Below are 24,594 nucleotides of genomic sequence, written 5' to 3'. Positions count from 1 at the left end.
GAACCAGATTTATGCTATGCTTGTGGGGCCTTGGATTTTTCTTGTGGTTTTAAGCAGAGGTTGGATGGTTATATATGTCCTGGATGCATTAGCTGAGATTCCGGCATTTGCAGGGAGTTGGACTAGATGACCCTCGGGGTCCCTTCCAACTCTGTGATTCTATGTCTCTGCGGCCATCAATAAGCATCAATTTAAGCAGAAGCAGTGCTCCGGGTGCTATTTTCTGAGGCAGAAGGGGGCTAAGTTCACCTCCAGAAGCTTCTAGAACTCCAGCAGCCCTTTTGTGGGTGCCTGAAAAGACCAATGTGTTGTTTAGCTTAATATAAGGTTACCAGATGTCCCCGTTTCCCGGGGACAGTCCCTGGATTTACAAATCAGTCCCCATACAAAATCCATTGAAGTTGAAAAGTGCCCCCGGATTCATTGAAAAAAATAAAATCTGGTAACCTTAGCTTAATGGACCCTGACTGGTGGTTCAGATGCATTGTTTCCTGACAGTCCAGCTGCTACAGGACCAAACAATGGTAGATTTGTCAGTGGCTTCGCCAGAGAAAAGAGAGAGAGCGAGAGAAAAGTCAGGTGGATTAGTTGGGTCTGGCTGCAGATTTCACGTGGGTCCACAGCTGAGACCGTCCAAATAAATGAAAGGCAAGTGGGTTACCTGGCTGTAGAGAGGGCAGATTTGTGTGTAGCCAAGACTTCTGATCGACTGGGAGAAATGCCTTGTATTCCAGCAAAACAATCCTATCAGATTGCTGGGTGCTTGAGCTGATATGCCTGGGCTACAGCTGATCGCGGAAACCATCCCTGCGGTGAATGTTGTTTAGGAATTGCCCTTCCTTCAGAGGTGGCCAGAGCAATGCACAACCGCCAATAAGCAATAAAATACATCAATGAATAGAGCATATGTGAAACAAAACAGGAGCGTTATAATGCAAGCTCACTTGGAATTGTAGAGTTGGAATAATAATATTAATTTATATCCCGCCCATCTAGCTGGGTTTCCTCAGCCACTCTGGGCAGCTCCCAACAGAATATTAAAAACACGACAAAACATCAAACTTTAAAAACTTCCCTAAAGAGGGCTGCCTTCAGATGTCTTCTAAAAGTCAGGTAGTTGTTTATTTCCCAAGCGTCTATCCAGTCCAACCACCTGCAATGCAGGAATCTCAGCTAAATCGTACATGAGAGATGGCCATCCAACCTCTGCTTAAAAACCTCCAAGGAAGGAGTGATACTGCTTTTAGTGATCAGGGGTCATTCTGGAGCTGAGACCCCCCCACTATGGAGAAGAGGCCCCTTGTTTATAAACCCAAGTGGGGACCAGGATCAGAGCCTCTAGCCAGTTTTAAGATTTAAGTCAGCTGGTATTGGAAGGTAAAGGTAAAGGGACCCCTGACCATTAGGTCCAGTCGTGTCTGACTCTGGGGTTGCGGCGCTCATCTCACTCTATAGGCCGAGGGAGCCGGTGTTTGTCCGCAGACAGCTTCCGGGTCATGTGGCCAGCATGACAAAGCCGCTTTCTGGCGAACCAGAGCAGCGCACGGAAACGCCGTTTACCTTCCTGCCGGAGTGGTCCCTATTTATCTACTTGCACTTTGACGTGCTATCGAACTGCTAGGTGGGCAGGAGCTGGGACCGAGCAACAGGAGCTCACCCCATCACGGGGATTCGAACCGCCGACCTTCTGATCAGCAAGCCCTAGGCTCTGTGGTTTAGACCACAGCGCCACCTGGGTCCCTTGGTATTGGAAGAGGCAGTCTTAAAGAAATTTAGGCCCCCGAGTCATTTTAGGGCTTTATAACTCAGCACCTTATTGCCTCTTGCTGCTATCCAGCGGCTGAGGATACCTTTCTTGCATTATGTGACATCGGGCCTAGTCTTCCAGTAGAGTTGCTAACCAGTAGAATTGGATTGGGGCATGAAAAGGTGTTAAAATTTCCCCAAGCTCTACCGATGGGCCACCAGGTTGTTCCCTGGCTCCACCTTCTCACCTGAGGGCCCCATAATCCTTAAAATCAAGATCCAGTAGCCGTGGGGAAAAGCACTGAACTGCTTTTGCATCTCCAGCTTAGTAAGACTCCAAAGCGTTTGATTCTTACTGTTGTTATTCCGAAGCAGAATGTGCCATTGTGACGCACTGATGAGGAAATACTTAAAGCTATCTTTGAATAGGAATTCGTCTGTAATTAAGGCATAGATAAGATGGCACTGAAATATGACCTCCAACTAATGTGTTTTTCCTGAAGAGGGTATGGGGTGATCTCAACTTATGTATGCTACATTATTTCAGTCTTCCAACCCTGAGCACTTGGAACGGGATAGAAATTGGAAACAGCTAGCTAATGTAACCTGCACAGTGAAATTTGGTATGGCAAGGTTAGGCAACATGGTGTTCTCCAGATGTTGGTCTACATCAGTGTTTCCCAATCACTCCAGCTGTTGTTGGACTACAACTCCCATCATCTCTAGCTAGCACGACCAGTGGTCAGGGATAATGGGAGTTGTAGTTAAAAAAAACAGCTGGAGACCCAAGTTTGTGAAGCCCTGGTCTGTATCTCCCATAAGCTCTCAACTGTCATGCTGAACGGACAGGGTTGATGGGACTTGTAGTCCAGCAAAATCTGGCAGGAACCATGTTGGCTTCCCTGTAATATGAGGGTGATGGCCTAGTTCACCCAAAGAGCAGATGAGGTACAAAACCTGTTTCAAAACTAGCCTTTCTCAACCTTGGTTCCCCAGGAGTTGTTGGACTACAAGTCCCATAATCCCTAGCAGGACCAGTGGTCAGGGCTGATGGGAGTTGTAGCTGAAGAACATTGGGAACCCAAGAGTCTGGACCACTCGTTTTATTTAAGCTTCCCATCAGAAAAGATGTCGACCTTGGCTTTATAACAAAAATAATAAAAAGAAATGGTAACAAGTCAAATAGCGAAAAGCACCAGTTGAAAATATCCTATAAAATTCAGAGGTATGGATAGCACATAAAAAATGCAGCTAGCTGTATGATGATAAGCCAGTGCAAACAGAAAGCTTTGCCTGGTTCCAAATGATGTCATAGTTGGTTCCAGGTCAGCTGGTGGGTGGGATGGCACTGATGAGGGGCCAGGGCCGAGAAAGTCCCCCTGTTTTGTGAGAAAGTGCCTAGCATAATGAGAATGGTTGCAACTCAGTGGTAGAGCATCTGTTTTGCATGCAGAAGTTCCCAAGTTCAATCCTTGGCATCTCCAGGCAGGGCTGGGAATGTCACCTACCTTGAAACCATCGTGGCTAATAGCCATTGTCAGTCTTATAATCCACAAACTTTTTTAAAAGCCATCCAAGTTGGTGGCCGCTGCGGCTTCCTGCGCTGCCCGCAGAACATTTCTGGCAGGATGAACGACTTGACGGTCTCGAAACATATTGGGTCTTTCTCTCTTTCCCCTCATGGTTTAATAGATCTCGAAGTAATGAAGCCGTTAATAGCAGAGCAGAATTCGGACAGCGAAGATGAGAATGAAAATGAATTGCTGCCGCCAGAGAAGAAGTATCAACTCGATAACCAGGACAGCATTTCGTAAGTACCTTATTTCTACTTAAGAAAACACATATATGTATATAAAATACTATATATTAATTGCATTTATGTGCCACCTTCTTCTCAAAGGAGTTCAGGGTGGGGTACATAGTTCTCTCCCTCCTCATTTAATCCTCACAACAACCCTGTGAGGAAGGTTGGGCTGAGGGTGTGTGACTGGCCCATGGTCACCTAGTGAGCTTTGGGGGGATTTGAACCTTGGTCTCCCAGTGCCTAGTCTGACACTATACCACACTGGCTTTCAATTGCATTACTCTTAAATTTAATTGTTGAAATCATTAAATTAAATAAAATTCCTTAGTGCCCTCCTGTCTTCCCTGTAGCTGCAGGGAAGACCTATCCTCTGGGGCACATGTGTTCTAGTTGCTTTACATTGTCCTTGTTTACAGACGTTGGTTTCTCTCTCCCTCTGATTTTTAGGTTTGTACAGACACTCACTCATCTCCTCAAAGGAAACATTGGAACTGGACTTCTAGGCCTCCCGCTTGCAATAAAAAACGCAGGCCTTCTGGTAAGTGGCTCATCAGTTCTGGTGAGGGGGTAACACCCTGTTTAGATTTTCCTGTTGACTGCTGTGCATTAGCAGTCCCCAAATGGGCCCTGCAAAAAAAGAGGGTTGCATCTAGTGTTAGTCCTACTTGGAACACACCCATTGAAATTAACACGCACGGTTCCCTTGGGTCTACTCAGATTAGGAGTCACACAACCCAAAGCACTGCAATGTGGAGTCACTCTGATCAGGGTTCGAGGCACTTTTCCAGTGTATTCCATTCCCCTCCCAATAGCCAGGGAGCATTCCATGGCCACAGAGTCATGGCTCAGTCATCATTGGGCTGCGTTTGGTGGCCGTTATCTCCCCCCGCCCCCATCCCCTTGGGTTTCCCCCTGAAATACTTCTTGTTCTTCTTCTGCAAACCTTTGGGTCACTCCCAAGCCTGCTGGCCATGTGTGGATGGTGCTGTTTTGGCAACGTCCGGATCAGCACCTGGAGGAATTGAGTTTGCTGTTAGCGTACAGGGTTATGGAGGACTTGCAGGCAAAGGCGCCCTCCCTCCCGTTAAACACTTTCGGACAGTGGTGGGGAATCATTCTCAAGTCCGAGGGCCGCATTCCCTTCTGTGCAAGCTTCCAGGGGCTGCATGACGGTGGTCGGCCTGAGTAAAAATGGGCAGAGCAGTGAATGCAAGTTTTACCTTGGTACAACAGTCTAGTCTCCCCCCCCCCTCTCACACACACACTATCCTCCATTCAGAAAAGCAAGAAGCACTATTAGACGCATTTCAGCCGGGTGAAAAGCACTGAAACAGGGCCAGTGAGGGGTGGGACCTGGGTGTGTGTGGCCTGGGGAGAGGTTGTGGCTGGAAGGGGTGTGGCCTGGGAAGAGGGTGTGGCTGGAAGGGGTGTGTGGCCTGGGGAGAGGGTGTGGCTGGAAGGGGTGTGGCCTGGGGAGAGGGTGTGACTGGAAGGGGTGTGGCCTGGGGAGAGGGTGTGGCTGGAAGGGATATGGCCTGGGGAGAGGGTGTGGCTGGAAGGGGTGTGGCCTGGGGAGCTGTTCTTCTTACTGTGCCTGTGTTTCCCTCTTCCACACAGCTTGGGCCATTCAGTCTTTTGTTCATTGGGATTGTATCCATCCACTGCATGCACATTTTGGTGCGATGCAGCCATTACCTATCCCAAAGGTAAGTGCTGGAACTGATTCAGCTTGTCGACGGCTCAAGGGAAGTCAAAACCTGCCTCCCCTCCACTTTGCAAGATACCTTCCTGAGTTTACCTCTCGGTTTCTTGGAAGGAGGCTTATATTTAACTTCAGAGTGTGCCGCAGTGGCCATACGGCTGGGGCTGGCTTTATCTGCATTTCTTGGCTTATCCACTCTCGATGGCCCCACTTCAATTAGCCTGCTTAATTTGAAATGCATGTTAGCCAATTTGGACTTGGTTTGCTGGCTGAGTGCTTTAAAAATTTTTTTTAAGCATGCAAAACTCATTTCTGCAAAGTTGCATCATGTTCAATAACTGTAGTTGGGAAATAACCAGTATTTTCTTTTCTTGTTCATGCTAGATTTAAAAAAACTACCTTAGGGTATAGCGACACAGTTAGCTATGCGATGGAAGTGGGTCCCTTTAACGTATTGCAGAAACGAGCTTCTTGGGGAAGGTAAGCTTCTACAAGAATTTGAAACTGATCTCCCTCCTCTATCACCCTCCACTCCTTGCCTTTTCAGTTCGTAAGTCTGATTGTAGAGCCCCTCAATACCAATGTGAGTTGCTTTGGGAGGCAGTCATTTCCTGAAAAGTAGGATAGAATCATAGAATTGTGGAGTTGGAAGGGACCCCTGAGGGTCATCTAGTCCAACCCCCTGCAATGCAAAGGAACTCGAACTCATGCCCCTGGGATTAAGAGACTACCAACTGAGCTATCCAATAGGATAAGAACGCAGTAGATAAATAACAGTACACAGAATCTACATCATTGCTATTAAATTATTGCTATTATTCGGTTTCTTGCCCACCCTTCACCATAAGGAGGGGTGAACAGTGCAAAAATATAATGTCCTGATCAGTTAAAACCTTTTACAATCAGAAGGCTAGGGTGGGTCATGAAAAAATACTGTATCTCAGGCGTTGAAGGCCAGGGTAAAGACGTGTTTCGTAGTTTGCTAAAGTTATGTAATGAAGGTGCCCTTACGTGTTGGAAGGGAATTTTGCAGCTCATCTAGGTGTTGCTGTGTTGCTGGTTTCATAATAAATAAGTTTTGGGGGCAGGCGTAAGTTTATTGCAGGCAAAATCCCCAGGCTCTTTTGTCCCCCCAAAAAGGCATCCATCAAGATCTCCACGGATCACAATAACTTGGTCATTTCCATTTAATCAAATGCAGACACATTTTAGTTAATAGAGTTGGCATTCACAGCCTACTGATGCAAACGCCGGCGAAAGTGATACTGCCATTGTAGGCGCTGTGGCGCTGTGGCCCAGAATCATAGAACTGTAGAGTTGGAAGGGACCACATGGGTCATCTAGTCCAGCCCCCTGGAATGCAGGAATCTTTTTGCCCAAGGTGGGGCTCGAACCCCAAACCCCCAAGATTAAGAGTCTCATGCTCTACCGGCTGAGCTATCCAGCATCTAGCAGTTACCGAATGGTATGGCTCTGGGAATGGAAAGCAGGGGCAAGCAGAGAGTGGATGTATCCTGAATCTTCTGACTGCTCCGTACTGAGGTGGGGTCCTTGAAGGGTTGCAACTGTATTGCCAGCAAAATGCGGCATACCCTCATTTGTAAAAAGGAAGAAGAAGCTCACAGCTTAAATGTGGATGGCTTTGGGTTCTACACACCTTGCAGTTCAGGGATGTGAAGGTTGGGGAAGTCTGCTTGTTGGACTCCCAGCTCCCCTCAGGCCTGGTTAGGATGGCCTCTGGTCAGGGGTGGTGAGGACCTATAGATCTGACAACATCAGGAATATGCCAGGTTCTCCATTCCTACTGCAGTGCATGTTGAAAAGGATATGATTTTATGGGTATAAGATGACGTAGTCAAGAATAATATAGATAACACAGCGAAAAGAAACAAAGGAAGCCACACATAGGTGGAGGGAAGTCAAGATTTATGTTTAGTTTTTTAATGTAATTTAAGCTGATATTTCTTTGGGTTAATGTATGTTTAATTGTTTTCTTTCATAGGAATTAAGGAGTTGTATATACGTATATATGTATTATAAGTTTGTTTTGTGTTTGTGATTATTGTATTTATCAATTAAAGTTAATTAAAAAAGAAAAAGAAAAGAAAAAAAAGGGTATGATTTGGGGACCCGAGTCCCTCCTTGGCTTTCTTTGCCATCCTAGTGCACATGCCGGTGTCAGGCTTCAGGGAATCGGCTTCCTCCCCTATGGCAGTAAATAAGAAGATCAAACGAAAGGAATGTCTTACCAGTTAGCAGAGTGAGAGACAAAATATTGCATCTCACTAGAAATGGCGGTGCTCCAAATTAAGGCTTCCCCCCTCCGTCCCTATTAATCTACATCATTCCTACGTCTTGTAATCTGAGCTTGTGCCCTCTGTGTTTTCTGTTCTAAGACTTTCTGAGCTCTGCTTGATCTTGGGGAGGGCGGCGGAGGAATGCTGTCCAGCGACTGTGAATCTGTTAACCCTCTCTCTCCCAGTGTTTCTTCTTCTAACTGTTCCCCATCCAGTATTTCCTAGCTTCTGCCTTCTGAACTATGCCCCTCTGCAAACCACCGTTCCAAATCCACGCTGTCCTCTGGTTCCTGGGAAGATTCAGGATCAGGGGGAGAGGGTGGCTCCCACCATTCCTCCTCAGTGCAACCCTCCTCATCCTGATCCCTGACAACCAGGGAGGGCTGCTTTATATCAACATGGGCTGAGGCGAGCCTGTTGTGATGGCTCAGGACAAGTTACAGAATCCAAGATTCATGTTGCCAGTAGCTTTAAAAAAAAAAGTTTCAAAGTTAATTGTATTAGCATTTATCATGTGGGTTTGCTTAACCCAAGGGTCAGCAACCTTTTTCAGCCGTGGGCCGGTCCACCGTCCCTCAGACCATGTGGTGGGCCGGACTATATTTTTTTTTTGGGGGGGGGAATGAACGGATTCCTATGCCCCACAAATAACCCAGAGATGCATTTTAAATAAAAACACACATTCTACTCATGTAAAAACACACTGATTTCCGGACCGTCCGTGGGCCGGATTGAGAAGGCGATTCAGCCGCATCCGTCCCACGGGCCTTAGGTTGCCTACCCCTGGCTTAACCGGTTCTGGATGACTACTCATTGATTAGCTCGATGAACTGATCAGTACATATTTTATATACTTCTGGCACGGACCCAGAATGAATTCATAATATATCCATTTCCCCCACCCCCTCTCCAAGGAAATATGGAACAGTGTACATGTGTTTCTGGTCCAAGCTGAACACCCTGTCTATCACACAAATGCTTGAAATTTCACATGCTTAAAATGGATAAAGATGTCCCTAATTCTAAATCAGGAGATGGGAAATATTACCCAGGTGTTGCATCCTGGGTAATATTACCATGCTTGCATCCTTCCCACTCTCCCTTTTGAAGACTCCCAGTGATCTCTAATCTAGCCACTGAGGCCCGCATAGCTTAGCTTTAGCACTCCTGCATCACTAGGTGCTTCTGCCGAGTCATCACTCCCTGATTTGCCCTGTAAATCAAATGCTGCCTCTGTCTGTGCACAACACCAACCCGTCAACAGACTCTCTTGCGCGGGTGTGAAATCTGCCTGGAGACTTCACTGAACACTTTGATCCTTGTGGTTCAGGGAGTACTAACAGGTTTAGGAAAGCTCGACGTCAACCTGGATTTAATGCCTGTTTTAAGAGAAACGTATCTCTGTCCTTGCACTGACTAACTGGTCTGTTTCCATTTCCCTTCCTTAAAAAAAAGAAAGAAAAAAGGGAAGATTTGCCGAGCACTATATTTTGATTTTATGTACGTTGCCTAGTCAGTGTAGGCGCTCCAGAAGGAAGGTAGCAAGTTGCTGTTTTGCAGGAAAAGCTTCATTTGACTGCATACAGTGCATTGGATGTGACCTCCAAATCTTTGCCTCCCCGCAGATAAACACTAGTTAACTTGAGTTTTCTCTCTCTCATTGCGCCACTACAGATATGTTGTGGACTTCTTCCTTGTGATTACGCAGCTGGGCTTCTGCAGCGTTTATATTGTGTTCTTGGCAGAAAACGTGAAACAAGTAAGCAAATAAATTTATCCATGGAATTGGTATTGCACCCGTCTTCCTGAAGGAGCCCAGGGTTAAAAAAAAAAAAGGACGCCGAATTTGAAAACCAAAACAAAACAAATTCTGAAAGCTGTTACAGCTGAAAACGTTATTCCCTCCAGTGATTTTGGGGTTGCTAGGAAAAGTATTCTTCAGCCATCCAATCCCTGGGTAGACAGGAATGTTTTCAAGGCATCCCACAAACAAGGAGCCACTGCTGAAAAGGCCCACCTGAGAAAGGTCGCCGCCAGTTCAGTCCAGTTCATGTTTTACTCGGAAACAAGTTCCACTGAATTGAGCCAGAGTGTGTGTGTGCATGGGATGTTTGGCGGTACCACTGCTTAGTTGCAGTGTTGGTTGTATGTTGTCTGCTATTCGGTTGCTGACCAGACCACATCTCGGTGGGAAAGAGCCATAGCATAGTGAAAGGGGATGTTCTTTGCAAGCCAAAGATCCCAAGTTCAGCTCTTTGTATCTCAGGTAGGGCTGGGAAAAGACCCCTGTGGGAGACTCTGGAGAGCCACTGCCAGTCAGCGTGGATAAGATTGGCCAGTTCGTATTCGTGTCAGAAAATTTGCTGTTATGGAATAATCACTCTGTAGGGGGAGCCAAAGGGCTAGCTATCAGAATGGCTATTAAATGTAATTCTATTTCTTAAAAGGAAAACTGTCTTTTTTTTGGCAGTGTGCACTTGTCAACCACAGTAAACTACCCATGTTAAAAAATATATAAATTGCTGTTCCACATCCCTTGTGTCACAGTTATCTCTATTCAAAACCATGCGAGCCTCCTTTCTTTGCAATGAACTTCTGCGTGCTGGTAGAGACTCTTCTGTTTGCAAAGCAAATGCACGTTGAACCTGCAATGTCTGAGCAATGGCTCTCTTCCTTCTGCTTTCTCTGATGTACCGGAAGGAGGAACCTAGGGAGTAATGGAAGGGGTGTTGCTTCTGAATACCTGTTTCTGGGAATCGATACTGTGCTCAAGTCCTTCTTGGCCACAGGATACTGAACTAGATGCGCTTTTGGGCCTGATTGAGTAACCAGGCTCCTCCTCCTCCTCTTCCTTTAAACAGTGCATTAATTATTATTATTAATATTAATACTCCGCACATCTAACTGGGTTGCCCCAGGCCACTCTGGGCAGCTTCCAACATATACAAACACATAATTCCAACATTAATAGGAATAGTAAAAAGTCACAATAACTTTACAGTGAACAAATTATATCAAACAAACCAACATTAAACAATCCATCAGAATTTATAGTGAACAGTAAAACTAAACACCAGCAAATAATAATTAAACAATTATTGGACATGGGCCTTTGCAAAGTAGTAGAGGATAGGCCCCTGCCCCGAGGAGCTTATAATCTGAAATGCAACACAAAAGGAGGGGTCCGGTATAAATAGAGGGAACTGTTATACTAAACGGAGAACAAGGGCTAGGTGATAATCTGGTTTTCAACGTTGCAATGTATCATCAGCTAAACATGGCGATACACTGATACACTACAATGTCTGAAATAAGGATGGAGCTATGTAGAGGCTTCACGGTTTTTGTCGCATTGTGATTTTGGCATAGCATACACACACACACACACACACATGTCATGGTTCGCGATCTGTTGCCAGGTCAGAAATCATGCAACCGATTCACAATATGGAGTACAAACCGCCCAGCCCTGCTGAGAACTTGAAGGGGAGGGGAGAGCGCTTCCCGGTCATCAAACCATGGTTAGGAGGCTGGCGGAGGTGAGGCCTGAATGCAGCCCCTTGTCTTCATAAAAATCCCCTGCAATTTGGCCTCCTTTGTTTCTTGCTGCGGCAACTGCACTGAAATTTGTGGGTACAGCTTAGCTCTGGCTGCTTCTTACACCTGCTGTTCAAAAGAGCTGTTCCGTACGCCCACATGTAACACCGGTGAAAACTGTCTGTGTTGTTCTTCTGAACAGCATCTTCAACTTGGCTTAAGTGTTAGCTGTTCCTTTTCCATTTTCCTTTTGTGTTGAGAAGGTAAGCAGCGGCAGTTGCTGATTACTTTCAAAGAATAGGAGGGAACAGAGTGGGCCCTTTCTCCAGCTGTTCCCACCCAAGCAGTCAAGAGTGTTGCTAGGTCCTTACAGTATTTTGGGCAAAGGCCTAAAGACTTCATTCTCATAAAATCTGAATGCTGATTTGTATGTCTAGGTGGAAATTTGAAATAAAAAGGCAAACTAAACAGCTACCTCTGCAAATCGCCCCCAAGCAAGTTGTTCAGTTGACACCCCACCCCAGTATTGGATTTGTGACCATTATGCTCATTTGCCTTCAGTAGATGGCCAGAGAAACATACAGCTGAGATAAATCTGTTCTCTGACAGTATACAGTCTGCTTCACTGCCGAAGTTGGAGATGGGTACTAAGACCCAGATCGTCCCAAGTCACTTCCTCTTAATTTCCTCCCTATTTATTTCCCAATAGGTTCTGCTCCAAAATCAATTCAGTTCCCCCCTTCCCCCTTCTTTGCTCCCAGCTTATGTCTAGATCAGTGTTTCCCAACGTTGGGTCTCCAGTTGTTTTTGGACTACAATTCCCATCATCCCTCACCCACTGGTATAGCTAGCTAGGGATAATGGGAGTTGTAGTCCAAAAGCAGCTGAAGACCCAACGTTGGGAAACACTGGTCTAGATGAAGTCACCTTATTTCCCCAAATTACCGTATTTTTCAGTGTATAACACTCCCCGTGTATAAGACGCCTCCTATTTTGGGGGACTCAAAATTAAGAAAATGGGGGGGGGGGAGATTGCCCCCATGTATAAGACTACCCCCCCTTAAACATTATTTTTTAGTAAAAAAAACCCTAGTCTTATATACGGGAAAGTACGGTACTGTATATTCCGGTGTATAAGACGACTGGGTGTATAAGACGACCCCCCCCCCCTTTTCCAGTTAAAATATAGAGTTTGAGATATACTCGACCACTGATTCTTCACCCGGTGTATAAGACGACCCCCGACTTTTGAGAAGATTTTCCTGGATTCAAAAGTAGTCTTATACGCCAGAATATACAGTAATTCCTACCCAGGAACCAAGATCGCCTCCATCCAACATTTCCCAAATTCATTACTGATGCGGAAACACTTGGGGCACATAGGAAAAAATGCATATCTGTGCACATATCTGTAATTCCACATGAAGAGCCCAGCTGGGTCAGGTCAAAGGTCCATCTGGGCCAGCAGCCTGTTCTCACCGTGGCCAGCCAGATGCCCATGGGAAGCCCACTGTCAGGGCCTGAGCATGACGGCACTCTCCACACCTGCAAATCCCAGCACCTTGTGTTTGGAGGCATGCTGCCTCTTAACAGTGGAGAAGGAGCCTAGCCATTGTGGCTGGAAGCAATGGATTGACAGCCTTCCCCCCCTGCAAATTTGTCTAATCCTCTTTCAGTGCCATCCAAGCTGGCAGCCGTCACTGTCCCTTGCAGGAGTGAATTCCGTAGTTTGGCTACGCGCCATGTTCTGCAGAACCACCCCAGAATTATTTGTGTCTAGCAAAACATCATGCCTCCTCTCTCTCTCTCTCTCTCTCTCTCTCTCTCTCTCTCTCTGTCTGTCTGTCTTTCTCTCTCCAAGCTCTCTCCGATATGGTCTTGCTTTTCATGCTCCTGCCATTACTGACTTGAATAAGAACCACAGACAGAGTTCTGCTTACGCAGTGGGTCTCTCTAGACCCACCCTTTCCTGCTGCAGCCCCAGGTGCCCCCTGAAAAGTGGTCCCTCTGGAAGTCCGAGGGACTTTCTGCAAGGGTGTGCTAACAACACAGATCAAGGGGCTGCAGTTGGGCGATGAGGGGAATCTGAGACGCCCACTTTGCACGAGCAGAAGGCACTTAACTCCTGCCTGGGCAAGGGCTCTTTCGCTACCAAGCCACTGTCTCATTTCTGTTCTTCAGGCAGTGTGCTGCAGTATTCTGCTGTACTTCGGAGCTACCCGAGAGTGAAGGCTGCACATCTATTAATACTAATAGCAATCTATTATTCATCTGAATGTTGCTCCAAGCTTCCGTAATCTACCCCAACGGCTTCAGAAAGCCACCTCTGCTCTCCTTTTTGCCATTGGTTGTTTAGGAAGTATGTTGCTACCTTTCATGAGTGTTGAGCTCCTTCAGAGCCTTTCCTGCAGCTTGTCCACAACCCTACTTGAGAGCCAGTCTTAGGGCTGCCTGCCTGTTTGGTTACAGGTAGGTAGCCGTGTTGGTCTGCCATAGTCAAAACAAAACAAAATAAAAAAATTCCTTCCAGTAGCACCTTAGAGACCAACTAAGTTTGTTCTTGGTATGAGCTTTCGTGTGCATGCACACTTCTTCAGATACCTGTTGGGTTGTTTGTGCTATTTGCATACTTCTTTTGCTCTTACCGCCATTGACTACCATAGGCGGTACAACTGCACAGACTGCATGTAAGCTTTTAAATATAACTTTTGGAGTAAGCCATTTGAGAAAAGGAAGCCCTGTGTTTTACAGTGTTGGGGGCAGCAAGACTATTGCAGTGTTGAAGATCTTGCATGGAGGAAATCACTAAGTTGGAAGCATTGTTTTGACAAGTTACTTCTGACAAAGTTTCTTTTTCTTCTTTTCGTGTGTGTGTGTGGGGAGAGCGGGATAATGTTTACCATGGCCTGGCCCAACATGACTAACTCTGTGATGTGACGCACTGGAGGAAATTGCCATTGCTTCAAAGTGATGGTGACCGAGTGGTTGGAGATGCTGATGATATTGAGTCTGACATTGCGAAGGAAGACTAGGTTAGGCAGAAGATGAGTCACACGTCTACCAATCATCTTATCACAATCAGCAGTAAACTGTTGCTCGGCCCCAGACGAAATGTGGGAGAAGGAGGAGGGGGCGGGTTGCTCTTTCATGGTTGTTTTGTTAACTTCCTGCATGCGTGTCTCTGCTCAGGCTGTCTGCTTTTCAGTCCTGGCTGTGCTGCAATTGGCAAATCGGATATTTTGCCTGTCATGTTGTAACATGGCATCCTTGAAGTTAGTGAAGTGCAACCATTTTGCTAACAGCAGCAGCAGCAACAACATTTTGATTATTTGTACCCCGCCCATCCAACTGGGTTGCCCCAGCCACTCTGGGGGGCTTCCAACAAATGCAAAAAGCATATTAAAACACCAAACATTAAAAGCATTAGAAGCTACTTGAGCTGCTGTCTTTGGAGCGGACAACGAGAAGATTTTTATTCATTGAATTGTCGAGCTGGAAGAGACCACGAGGGTCACCAGCCCCGTGCAATGCAGGAATCTTTCACCCAATGTGGGGCTTGAACCATTTAAAGCTGACTGTTAACTGACTTTGGTTGATCATAAAAAAGCTTTTTAATGAATGAAAGGCATCACCGATTCTTCGGTCAGCATGTTATTTTTACACGGTTGATATTTCAAAAACTATTCCTGTTTCTGCACCCTGATAACCATTATTTCAGTGAATTGTTGCTAACACACACATGCCTGGTGTCTGCTACCAGAAAGTTTTAATGTCTTAGAAGAGCATTCTCCCATCCTAGTGCTCTCCTGATATTTTGGATGGCGGCTCTCATGAGCCAAACCAGCCAATGCTTGCTGTTTTGTCCCAAACACCTGTAGCACACCAAGATGGAGAAGGCTGTCTCAGAGGCACTCATCCACAGGAGCTAATGCCTCTCCTAAGGGGCCGCTTGGTCTGGGATGAATGTGTCAAAACACTGCACGCTTTCCTCCTTTTTTTATTGTCCAGAATCAAATGTGTGCAGGTTTCACGGGCAAAAGTTTGCTTTGATTGACCAAGATTTCTTTGGTTGTATGGCAACTGGGCAGAAAACACAAAGGCTGCAGCTTGTCAGCGATTGATCATGTATTTAAGAGGGGAGACGATATTTCAGGTATCCTTGCCTTAAACTGCAGGGCTTTATACACCAAAGCAAGCACCTTTATCTTACCCTGATAGCTAATTGGCATAAAGAAGGTCTAAGACAGGGGTCGGCAAAGTTTTTGTGACTTGGGCCGGTTCACGGTCCCACAGACGCCGCGGTGGGCCGGAGTGTGCACGCACACACGTGTGCGCAAACGCTATTTCCGGTGCTCCTTCCGGTGAAGGGGAGGCGTGCGCAGCTTCCCATTGCGGAAGGCGGTCTCCGCTCTGCTCTCTGCCGGTTTAGCGCGGTGCATGGGAGCCACCTGAGCCGGTGGCGGGGGTCCATGGGCCGGTTAAACGACCCCCATGGGCTGCCTTAGGTTGCCGACCCCTGGTCTAAGAGCTGAACATAAAGGTGCCCTCTCCTGGGAAGACAAGGCATTTCCCTCATTTTGAAACTGTACAACCTGTGCTAATTTCAGTCATTTAAAAATAACCCGTATTGTTTCTTGCAGGTTCACGAAGGCATTGTTGGAAATAAATCTGGTGTGAACGCCACAGGAACCAGTGGCCCTTCAGACAAAAGGACTATTGATCTGCGAATATATATGCTGTGTTTCCTCCCTTTTACTATCCTCTTGGTCTTTATCCGCGATCTTCGGAGTCTGTCTGTGCTCTCACTCCTCGCAAACATAGCCATGGCCATCAGTCTTGTGATCATTTATCAATATGTTATCCAGGTGAGTAAGGACCTGCTTCTGCACTCATTTTTCTTTCTTTCCTTCCTCCCAGCGTCACGCTTGGGGGCTGCGCTTTGGCTCACAGGTGATAATCCATTTGAGCATTGCTTTAGCTGGAATCGTACACAGAGCTAGGTGTGAAGAGCCCTGCGGGATGCAAGCAAAGGCTGATCCAATCCCCCATTCCTTTCCCCACATCTGGCCAACCAGATGGCAGCTAAAAAGGTAAAAGTTAAAGGACCCCCGACGGTTGAGTCCAGTCAAAGGCGACTATGGGGTTGCAGTGCTCATCTCGCTTTCAGGCCGAGGGAGTCAGCGTTTGTCCATAGACAGTTTTTTGGGTCATGTGGCCAGCAGCATGACTAAGCCGCTTCTGGCACAACGGGACACCGTGACGGAAACCAGAGTGCACGAAAATGCCATTTATCTTCCCACCACAGCGGTACTTATTTAACTACTTGCACTGGCATGCTTTCGAACTGCTAGGTTGGCAGGAGCTGGGACCGAGCAGCGGGAGCTCACCCTGTCGCGGGGATTTGAACTGCCGACCTTCTGATCGGCAAGCCCAAGGGGCTCAGTGGTTTAGACCACAGCAAGCAGGGCATGAAGGGAATAGCCTTGCCTTGCTGCTGTTCCCAAGGAACTGGCATTCGAGGAAGCACCCAGTGGCCATTGTGACTAGCAGCTTTTGATCAATAGCCTCATCTCCTGCAACTGAAAAGGTCTTGTCTTAATTCCCAGCCCACCTTCATTCCATACGTGTAATGAAACTTCCGGCCCCATGTTGTGTGTAGGTTAGGGGGGGTGGATGGAGATTAGTGAAAACAACAAGAGAAGCTGACAGTTCTGAGTGATGCATCCGGTGGATAGCCAGAACCAACACCGCTGAATGACAACGACCTTTTGGTCGTCTTGTTCAGATTCACTCATCTGTTTAAAGGTCATCGTGATTCACCACTGCATCTCCATTACTTAGGAAATACAGGGCAATTGCCTTTTCCTTTGTGCCTTTTTAAGGGTCCGGCGCAGGGGGGCAATGCTGACTTGTCCATTAGCGAGCCTTAAGGGGCCCAAGATTCCAACCACAGGATTGTGTGCTTCTTGCCTTGCACGGGAATCACCCTGCCCCATTCTCCAATTATAGTTGGGCGTTTTTAACAGGTAAAATACAAACCTGGCATGCTCCGAACCAAGCATTTGGTATGGATGCTACCAGTCTAGGTAGAGTTAGGGCTGGGCGATGTATTGATACATTGCCCCAAAATGGTTTGAAATCCACATGGTGGATGACTGTTTCATAATATCTGACATGGCGATACACCGCGAATCGCAATGTGTGTGTGCTTTGTAAAAAAGTGTGATATGGGAAAACCGTGAAGCCAGTCATTGCCTCTCTCATCATTCCTGCTGCCCCTGTTGCTGTGTACTATAAAATAACAGTTGTAACAATACGTTAAAGTAGAGCTTTCCAGACTTTTCATGTTGGTGACACACTTTTCAGACACGCATCGTTTTGCACCGCAGTAATTCAGTTATACTAGCAAACCAGATGTTAAACTAACCCCTTTCCAGCCCTGGGAGGAGCATTTGTGCAACGCTGTAGCCAACACACTAACGTGTTGTGACACATAGTTTGGAAAGCTCTGTGTAAAGGTAAGTAAAATTTTAGACCCCTAAGTAGTAGCAGTTGCCCGTTCGCCTCTTGATAGTTACATCCTTATTGCAGACATTGTGATATGTTGGTATACAGTCGTACCTTGGATGTCAAACGGAATCCTTCCCAGAAGTTCGTTCGACTTCTGAAACCGTTTGACAACCAAGGCGCGGCTTCCGATTGGCTGCAGGAGCTTCCCACATTCAACCGGAAGCCACGTCGGATGTTCGGCTTCCAAAGAATGTTTGCAAACTGGAACACTTACTTCCGGGTTTGCGGCGTTCGGGAGCCAAAGTGGACAAGTACCAAGGCGTTTGTCAACCAAGGTATGACTGTAATGCGATGTTTAGCTGGTGATATATCGTGGTGTTGAAAACCAGATATCACCCAGCCCTAGGTAGAATATAATTCTGGTATACTAAATCACTCCACATAAGAAAAAGCTGAGTTGCCTATGGGAAGCTTGCGAGCAGAACCTGAGCATAATAGCACTCGCCCCAGTCGCAGTTCCTTGCAGCTGGTATTCAGAGGCTTCCTCCCTCCAACAGTGGAGATTTTTTTCCATTGGGCTATGCTAGTTCCACACATACTCAATAGTTTCCCACCTACTAACACACCTAGAAGATGTCCGGATTTGCCCTTTACCTACTTGTATCTAGTTTCCTGGAGAAATCAGGCCTAACTTCAGTTATTCATGCCTTAGGCTGCAATCCTAGCTGCGCTTCCTGGGGAGTAAGCCCAATTCAATCCAGTGGGATTTTACTTCTGAGAAGACATGCTTAGGGCTGCAACCCTAAGGTTAGATGGCTGTAATGCTCTGTGTGTGGGGCTGTCCTTGAAGTCTGTCCAGAAACTTCAATGGTCCAGAATGCTCCGGACAGGCTTGTATTGGGTTGTCAATATTGTTTTCGTTATGATGTCTCTTGCCAGGGTTTATCCATTCCTCGAAAACTGCCTCTAGTGGCTGATTTGAAGAGGTACCCGCTTTTCTTTGGCACGGCTGTCTTCGCTTTTGAAGGAATAGGAGTGGTAAGTGCGGTTTTAGAATTTAAGACTATTACCTAAAGGCAATGGCAGTTGAAACGCATCTCTTCACCATCTCGGGGGGCAAATAGACCTTCAGGGTACACGAGACCCCCAGATTTGTGTGCGCCTTTGATAGGGAAGACTCACCCCCCAATTTTCAGTGCATTTCCCCATTGCAAAAAAATCTGATTCTTTACGGTGCAAACCTAAATTCCCAGTATGCACTTGAATCACTCCCTCAAAACACTGACAGCCTGGACCTAGAATTCTTGCTAGTGCTTTTCCATGAAGGCGCAAGAGGCTTTTATTCTAAGAGAAAGGCTTCAGCTGAGTTGTAGAGCGTGCACTCTGTCTGCCAAAAGTTCCCGGGTTCAATCGCTGGCATCTCTGGGTAGGGCTGGGGGGAAACCTTGCATGAAACCCTGGAGAACTGATGGCAGCTGAAATAGATGATTATGAACGAGATACACCAATGGCCTGAACTGATACACAACAACATGCCATGCTAAGGGTGCAAGATGGATGGCGAACCTCCTTGCCCAGTCTCCCCCTTTTCGTACCTTTGTGAACTTACCAACTTTGTCAAAAGTTATTAACTCGTCTTTTGCCCCGCGAGCCCAGATCACGTGCTGTGTGCATGCCGCGATGACTTAGAAGCGCTGAGTGTGGCACTGAGTTCAGAATCCAGGTGTTTTTTTTTTAGTGTTTAGGGCTGAAAATAGCATGCTTCAAAAATGCGTGGGCAGAGAGTGGAAGAAGCTGGCGGGAAGCAGATTGTGCCAGCCTCCCCTTCTCTCGGTGGAAGCAGATGCCGTACCGTAGCTTCCACAGCAGGCTGCAGATCTCTCCTTGAATGAGGGAAAGGGCTTTGCTGTTTCTCCCCTAGGACTCCCTGATAGCAGGCCGGGGCTTGGTGCTACTGTAAAGTCTCCAGAGCAGCTGAGCTCAGGTGGGCTCAGACTCTGGCATGCCGCTCTGCCGGGATCGAGGCAGGAAGGTGAAACTTACTAGTCAAAACATTGGAAAGACTTTGGGCCCAAGACTAGAGATGAACGCGGAGTTTTGGGGCGAGAGGTAAAGAAAGGAGGAAAGAAAAACCCCAGCCTCTTCCACAGGAGATACCCGTCTTCCTGTAATATACTTGAAAGCTAGTAATTGACCAGTAACAGCAGGCAAATAGAATAATAGCCTCATTGTAAGAGATTCCTTGATCATTTGATAATCCACATGCAGGTTAGATTTTTGACGACAGACCGAAAACTCTCCTTTTAGTTTCCAAAGCAGTTATATTAGACATTATCTGTCTGAAATTACCTCTATCCAGTACTCCCCCACTAAAAAAATGTTTGGGAGTACTTATTGACGACAAAGATGGGGAACTTACGACCTTCCAGATATGTTGGGACTTCAGTTCCCATCATCCTTGGCTGCACTGGCAGGGGCTGATGGGAGTTGCAGTCCAGCAATTTTTGGCGTGACACAGCTTCCCCATCCTTCAGCACAGGATAGAATGCATATACCGCTTCACTTAGGTCTTTAGATACATTGACTTAGCATCTGAAACTTAAGAGGGTTGGGCAAAGTAAATAATGAGACCTTGGCTCAGGGAGTAAAGTCAGTCTCGGAAAGGTGGAACAAAATTAAACATGTCCCGAGAGGACAAAATTTATGCAATTTAAAACGACCGTCCTCTCTGAGTTACAGTTCTTGTTTGTCTCGTTGTTTTGTACTTGTTGATCTTTCTGAACTGAAAAGTTGGCAGAAAATGATAGACGATTTTGTATGGCAAGGCAGACAGCCCAGAGTGGAAGGTGAAGAGCGTATCAAAATAAATGAAGAGAAATAGCAGAAAGTGCTCCATAGCGAGTAAGAGAAATTGCTTAGACGTGGTCACTTGGCATAACTTACTGGGGGGGGGCAGAATTTGGATAGCCAGGGTGCAACCCTCTGCCCCCTTTGAATGCAAAATACAGAGAGGTTTGCTTATGCGTAACACCTTGAGACTGTTCAGAAGCTGGCGAGATCTGTTTTGGAGCCCAGTGATAGAGCAGGACTTTAAATTGACGCTCTTTGCTTGGTCCCCATCTGCACTACACATGTAAAGCAGTATTTTACCACTCGTGGCTTCCCCGAAATAATCCTGTGGACTGTAGTTTGCTAAGGGTGCTGTGTGGGGACTCCTATTTCCCCCGGGGAGCCTGGGAAGGGTGGTTGGTTGTGAAACCACTCGGGGAACTGCTTGCTTGGACCTCTTCCATCTCTGTGGGCCCTGGAAGCTGATTCACCTGCTCTTTCTTCCCCTCTTGTTTCTGCCGGGCCGCGTTGCTTAGCAAAACTTCACTGCTGGAATAAGAGGTGCCGGAGCTTAAATGCTGAATCTGTGCCTTTCAGCTGACTGCTTCCGTTTACAGGACTTGGCACAGCCTTAGGACGTGGCTTCAGACTTAAATTGGCTTTCTTAAATCTCCTCTGTATTTTGAATTGTATATAGGGGGCCTCTGGGTGGGGTGCTGTCACCACAGAGTGACAGGCGGAGGTTATCTGCTGACCTTAACCTTGTGAGGTTTAAATGTCATGACAATGACTTGAGGGACTGTTGATGGTAGGAGCTGACAGCAGTGTTGTCAGCCCTCTTTAATTCTTTGCATGCAAATTATAAGAGAGGAAGGAGGAAGGGTGGGGTGGGAAACTATGGAAACAAAAGATTTTAATGCAATATATTCCAGCCATACTTGGAAATAATTCTAATATTTGCACCCTTTTATTTGGGGCTGTTCCAGACACCTGACAGTATCTTGCTTAATACTTTTGACAAATAATAATAATAATAATAATAATAATAATAATAATAATAATAATAATACAATATTATACCCCTGCCCATCTGGCTGGGTTTCCCCAACCACTCTGGGCAGCTCCCAACAGAATATTAAAAACACGATAAAACGGGCGGCCAGCTTCCAAGAGACAGCGATCTACTCACAGAGTTAAAAGCTGGCAGTGATCTACCCCCTTTTGGGGGGTTCAGGTCAAAGTTGATGAGCTTTTTTGCTTTTTTAGGAAGGAGGAAGGCCCATTTTTGGAGGGTTCAGGTTGAAGTGGTTGAGTTTTTTTTTTTTAGGGAGGAGAAAACCATGTTTTTTTTTAGGGATCCAGGGCAAAAATGTTGAGCTTTTTTGGGGGGAGCCAAACTTGTTGAGCTTCTTGGGGGGCAGTGATCTAACAGTGATCTACCACAGACATCCAGCGATCTACCAGTAGATCGTGATTTACCTCTTGGACGTGCCTGCGATAAAACATCAAACATTAAAAACTTCCCTAAACAGGGCTGCCTTCAGATGTCTTCTAAAAGTCAGATCAACAGTCAAGTGGTACTGCTGCCCTTGAAGAATACTACCTCAATCTGCAAGTCGCGGCAAGTGGTATATTTTTAATGCCCTCTGTAAGTAGAAAAGTAGCAAGCAAGGATTGATCTTCAGTTTTTGCTGTTTTCTAACTCCACATCTTTTGAGCTGGATTAAATAAGTTCAGGTGGCCTTATGAAGACCACCCCTCCCCAAAGCATGTTGATAGCTAACTTTAATTGTAAATGATTCCCAGCGAAGAGGTATTCCTAGATATTCATATGGGTTAGGTTTCCAGAAAGCGCTAGCCTGCCTGCGAAATTTGCACTGTGTTCGGTCTGCGCAGGTGAAGTCTGGCAGATTATCTTTGTAAAGCTCTACGTAGGAATACCTTGTTCCTATTTTCTGAACTCGTGCTGAGATACACTTTTAAAATTCCTAAATTTCCTTCCTGCTGAAAGGAACTCTGGTGATCTTTGCATAAAACTGAAATTCTGCAGTTCCCTGCCCCCGCTCCCCGCAAGGTGTTCTTGATAATGATGAGCTAAGCGAAAGGAAAATGTTCTAATTTCTTTTAGATGTGAACCTTCTTTGAATTGGATGCCTCACAAAGTTTCATTTTTTTAAAAAAAATTGGGGATATCTCTGCTTTTCAGAGAGAACATGTTATTTTGTAGAAAGCAAACAAGCTGTGGATTTGTTGAGTGGCTGCTAAATTACTTTTTTTCTTCTTCCCTGTCTTTTAAAGAACAGGATTATCATCTTCAAAATGCCACTGACTTGGATCTTGAGAGATGATGCAAACAGTCTTATTGGTGCTTAGAGTTAAAAGCAAGTGCCACTTGTCAGAGTCGTCCCCCCCCCCCATGGACAGCTTTATATTTTATCCCTGAAAACGACTCTCTTTTCTCTACAATCTTCTTTTATTGGTGCCCTAAGATCAGGGGTAGGAGGCTTTCCACTGACAACTTATCTCATGTTACCTGATATCCACCAATATGTTGTTGGTCTTTTGAATCTGGTTGTATATTATCTGATGAGCCATGAGAACGAGAGAGAGAGAGAGAGAGAGAGAGAGAGAGAGAGAGAGAGAGAGAGATGGTGGTTGGATTCCCCGAGTGGCCTGGTTCACACATAACACTAAACCATAGTTCATTGAACTAGTTTATCAAACCATTGTTTAGTATTACGTGCCCCGCCTGCCTGGCAGCTTAACTATGGTTTCTTCATTTTCAGCAGATTGAAACGATGGTTTGTTGGTTTACAGGCCAGCTTTAGTTTGACATTGCAAATGAACTGAGCCCCTTTAACCTGTGGTTTGTTCCCCCTGATGACTGCCGGATGATAAAAGTCATAAGGCAAGAACCGCTGGAAAAAATAAGCTAAGCTTTGGAGAAGCAAGCCAGAGCTTGTTTGATCATCTGTGGGACAACCAATCAAGGTTTCTTTAACCAAACCATGGCTTGGAGTTACGTGTGAACTAGGTCGGTGCAGAAGGTTAAACAAATTGAGCCCAGCATCTTAAATGAAGAGGAGGTCCTTTTATGTGTGAAGGAGAGAAAGAGTTCGTACAAAACCAAAAATACCTGTTTTGGTTTCTCACTCACTGCTGTTGGGTCTCTTCTTGTTTTCCACATAGTATGATCTTCAAGCCTCAAGGAACAGGCTCCCCAGCTGTGGACTGACACACTTAAATCACAATTGCCTTTTAAATGTTTCCCAGCTGTTTGAAAACCATTACAGAAGTGCTCAAAGGTTCCTGGGAGACAGTTTAAATGGCTTAGTCCTCCAAGTAGAGCCCAGTGGACTCTCTGCCCCTCCTCTGCAGCACAGATGCCATGTGAAATACTCGTGCAGTCTGGCTCGGGAACTGATCAAACATAAGATGAATATTTGCTATGTTTTTAAGAGGTTATATCTAGGTAAGGTTTACCCTTCCAGCCAGCACCAAGAGTAGCTGTAACTTAAGCTGGTTAATTTTATTTCTGCCTCGGGTGCATGGCTCATTTTTCTCAGCAGTTGACAGGCTGCCTTAGAATGCATTCCTTATGCATCACCTGCTTCTCTTTGGGCATCACCTGGATAATCTCATTTTAATGTTTTTTTTGTGAAAAGTTGTCTTATTCATATGCCTGAAACTGAAATGCAAGAGAAGAATGGGGGAAATAACCCTCTTTGCTGTCAGTGCGCTGAGTGCGAGGCCAGCCTCATAATGAAATTGAATGCAAACAACAAAATTGGTTTTAGAAGATTATCTGTTAAAAAGAAGAATCCTTTCATTCCCTTGTCAGCACAGTGATTGCATATCTTAAGGCAAAACCTCCCATTTTTGTACATGCTGTAGCTCAGGCTTTGCAGTTACTTTTTTGAGAAACCAAAAAAGACTTTAATTTAGGCAGAAGGCTTTGTGGGCTGGAATCTGCTTCAACAGGTGTGTGAAGTGCAACCCTCAGTGTACCTGAAGAGGGATGGGTTGGGTTATAACCAGTGAGGATGGATGGAAATAAAACACAAAGACTGCAGACTGGTTCGATACGGTTAGAGCTAGAATGCATGCAAAATAAACACAGTGACCTTTTGCAACAGCGCTGGTAAGTGATTGTAAAGCTCTTAAAGTTC

General features: G+C 45.9%; 1 protein-coding gene across 2 annotated transcripts in view; it reads left to right on the top strand.

The window, feature by feature from the left end:
• Nucleotides 1–24,594, top strand: part of SLC36A4 (solute carrier family 36 member 4) — an 85,991-nt gene that overhangs the window by 7,746 nt on the left and 53,651 nt on the right. The window contains exons 2-8 of one of the 2 annotated variants that reach the window (XM_033146120.1): nt 3,439–3,556; nt 3,998–4,088; nt 5,168–5,256; nt 5,637–5,732; nt 9,224–9,308; nt 15,727–15,951; nt 18,536–18,634. In XM_033146120.1, coding sequence (XP_033002011.1) covers nt 3,439–3,556; nt 3,998–4,088; nt 5,168–5,256; nt 5,637–5,732; nt 9,224–9,308; nt 15,727–15,951; nt 18,536–18,634 — 803 coding nt within the window. The remainder of the gene's footprint in view (nt 1–3,438; nt 3,557–3,997; nt 4,089–5,167; nt 5,257–5,636; nt 5,733–9,223; nt 9,309–15,726; nt 15,952–18,535; nt 18,635–24,594) is intronic. The other variant, XM_033146119.1, reaches the window with a different exon arrangement.

The sequence above is a fragment of the Lacerta agilis genome, chromosome 4 (genome assembly GCF_009819535.1).
Source record: "Lacerta agilis isolate rLacAgi1 chromosome 4, rLacAgi1.pri, whole genome shotgun sequence".
In the NCBI taxonomy this organism is placed as follows: domain Eukaryota; kingdom Metazoa; phylum Chordata; class Lepidosauria; order Squamata; family Lacertidae; genus Lacerta; species Lacerta agilis.
The sequence above is the reverse complement of the archived record's forward strand: the minus strand, read 5'-3'. Positions and strand labels throughout refer to the sequence as shown.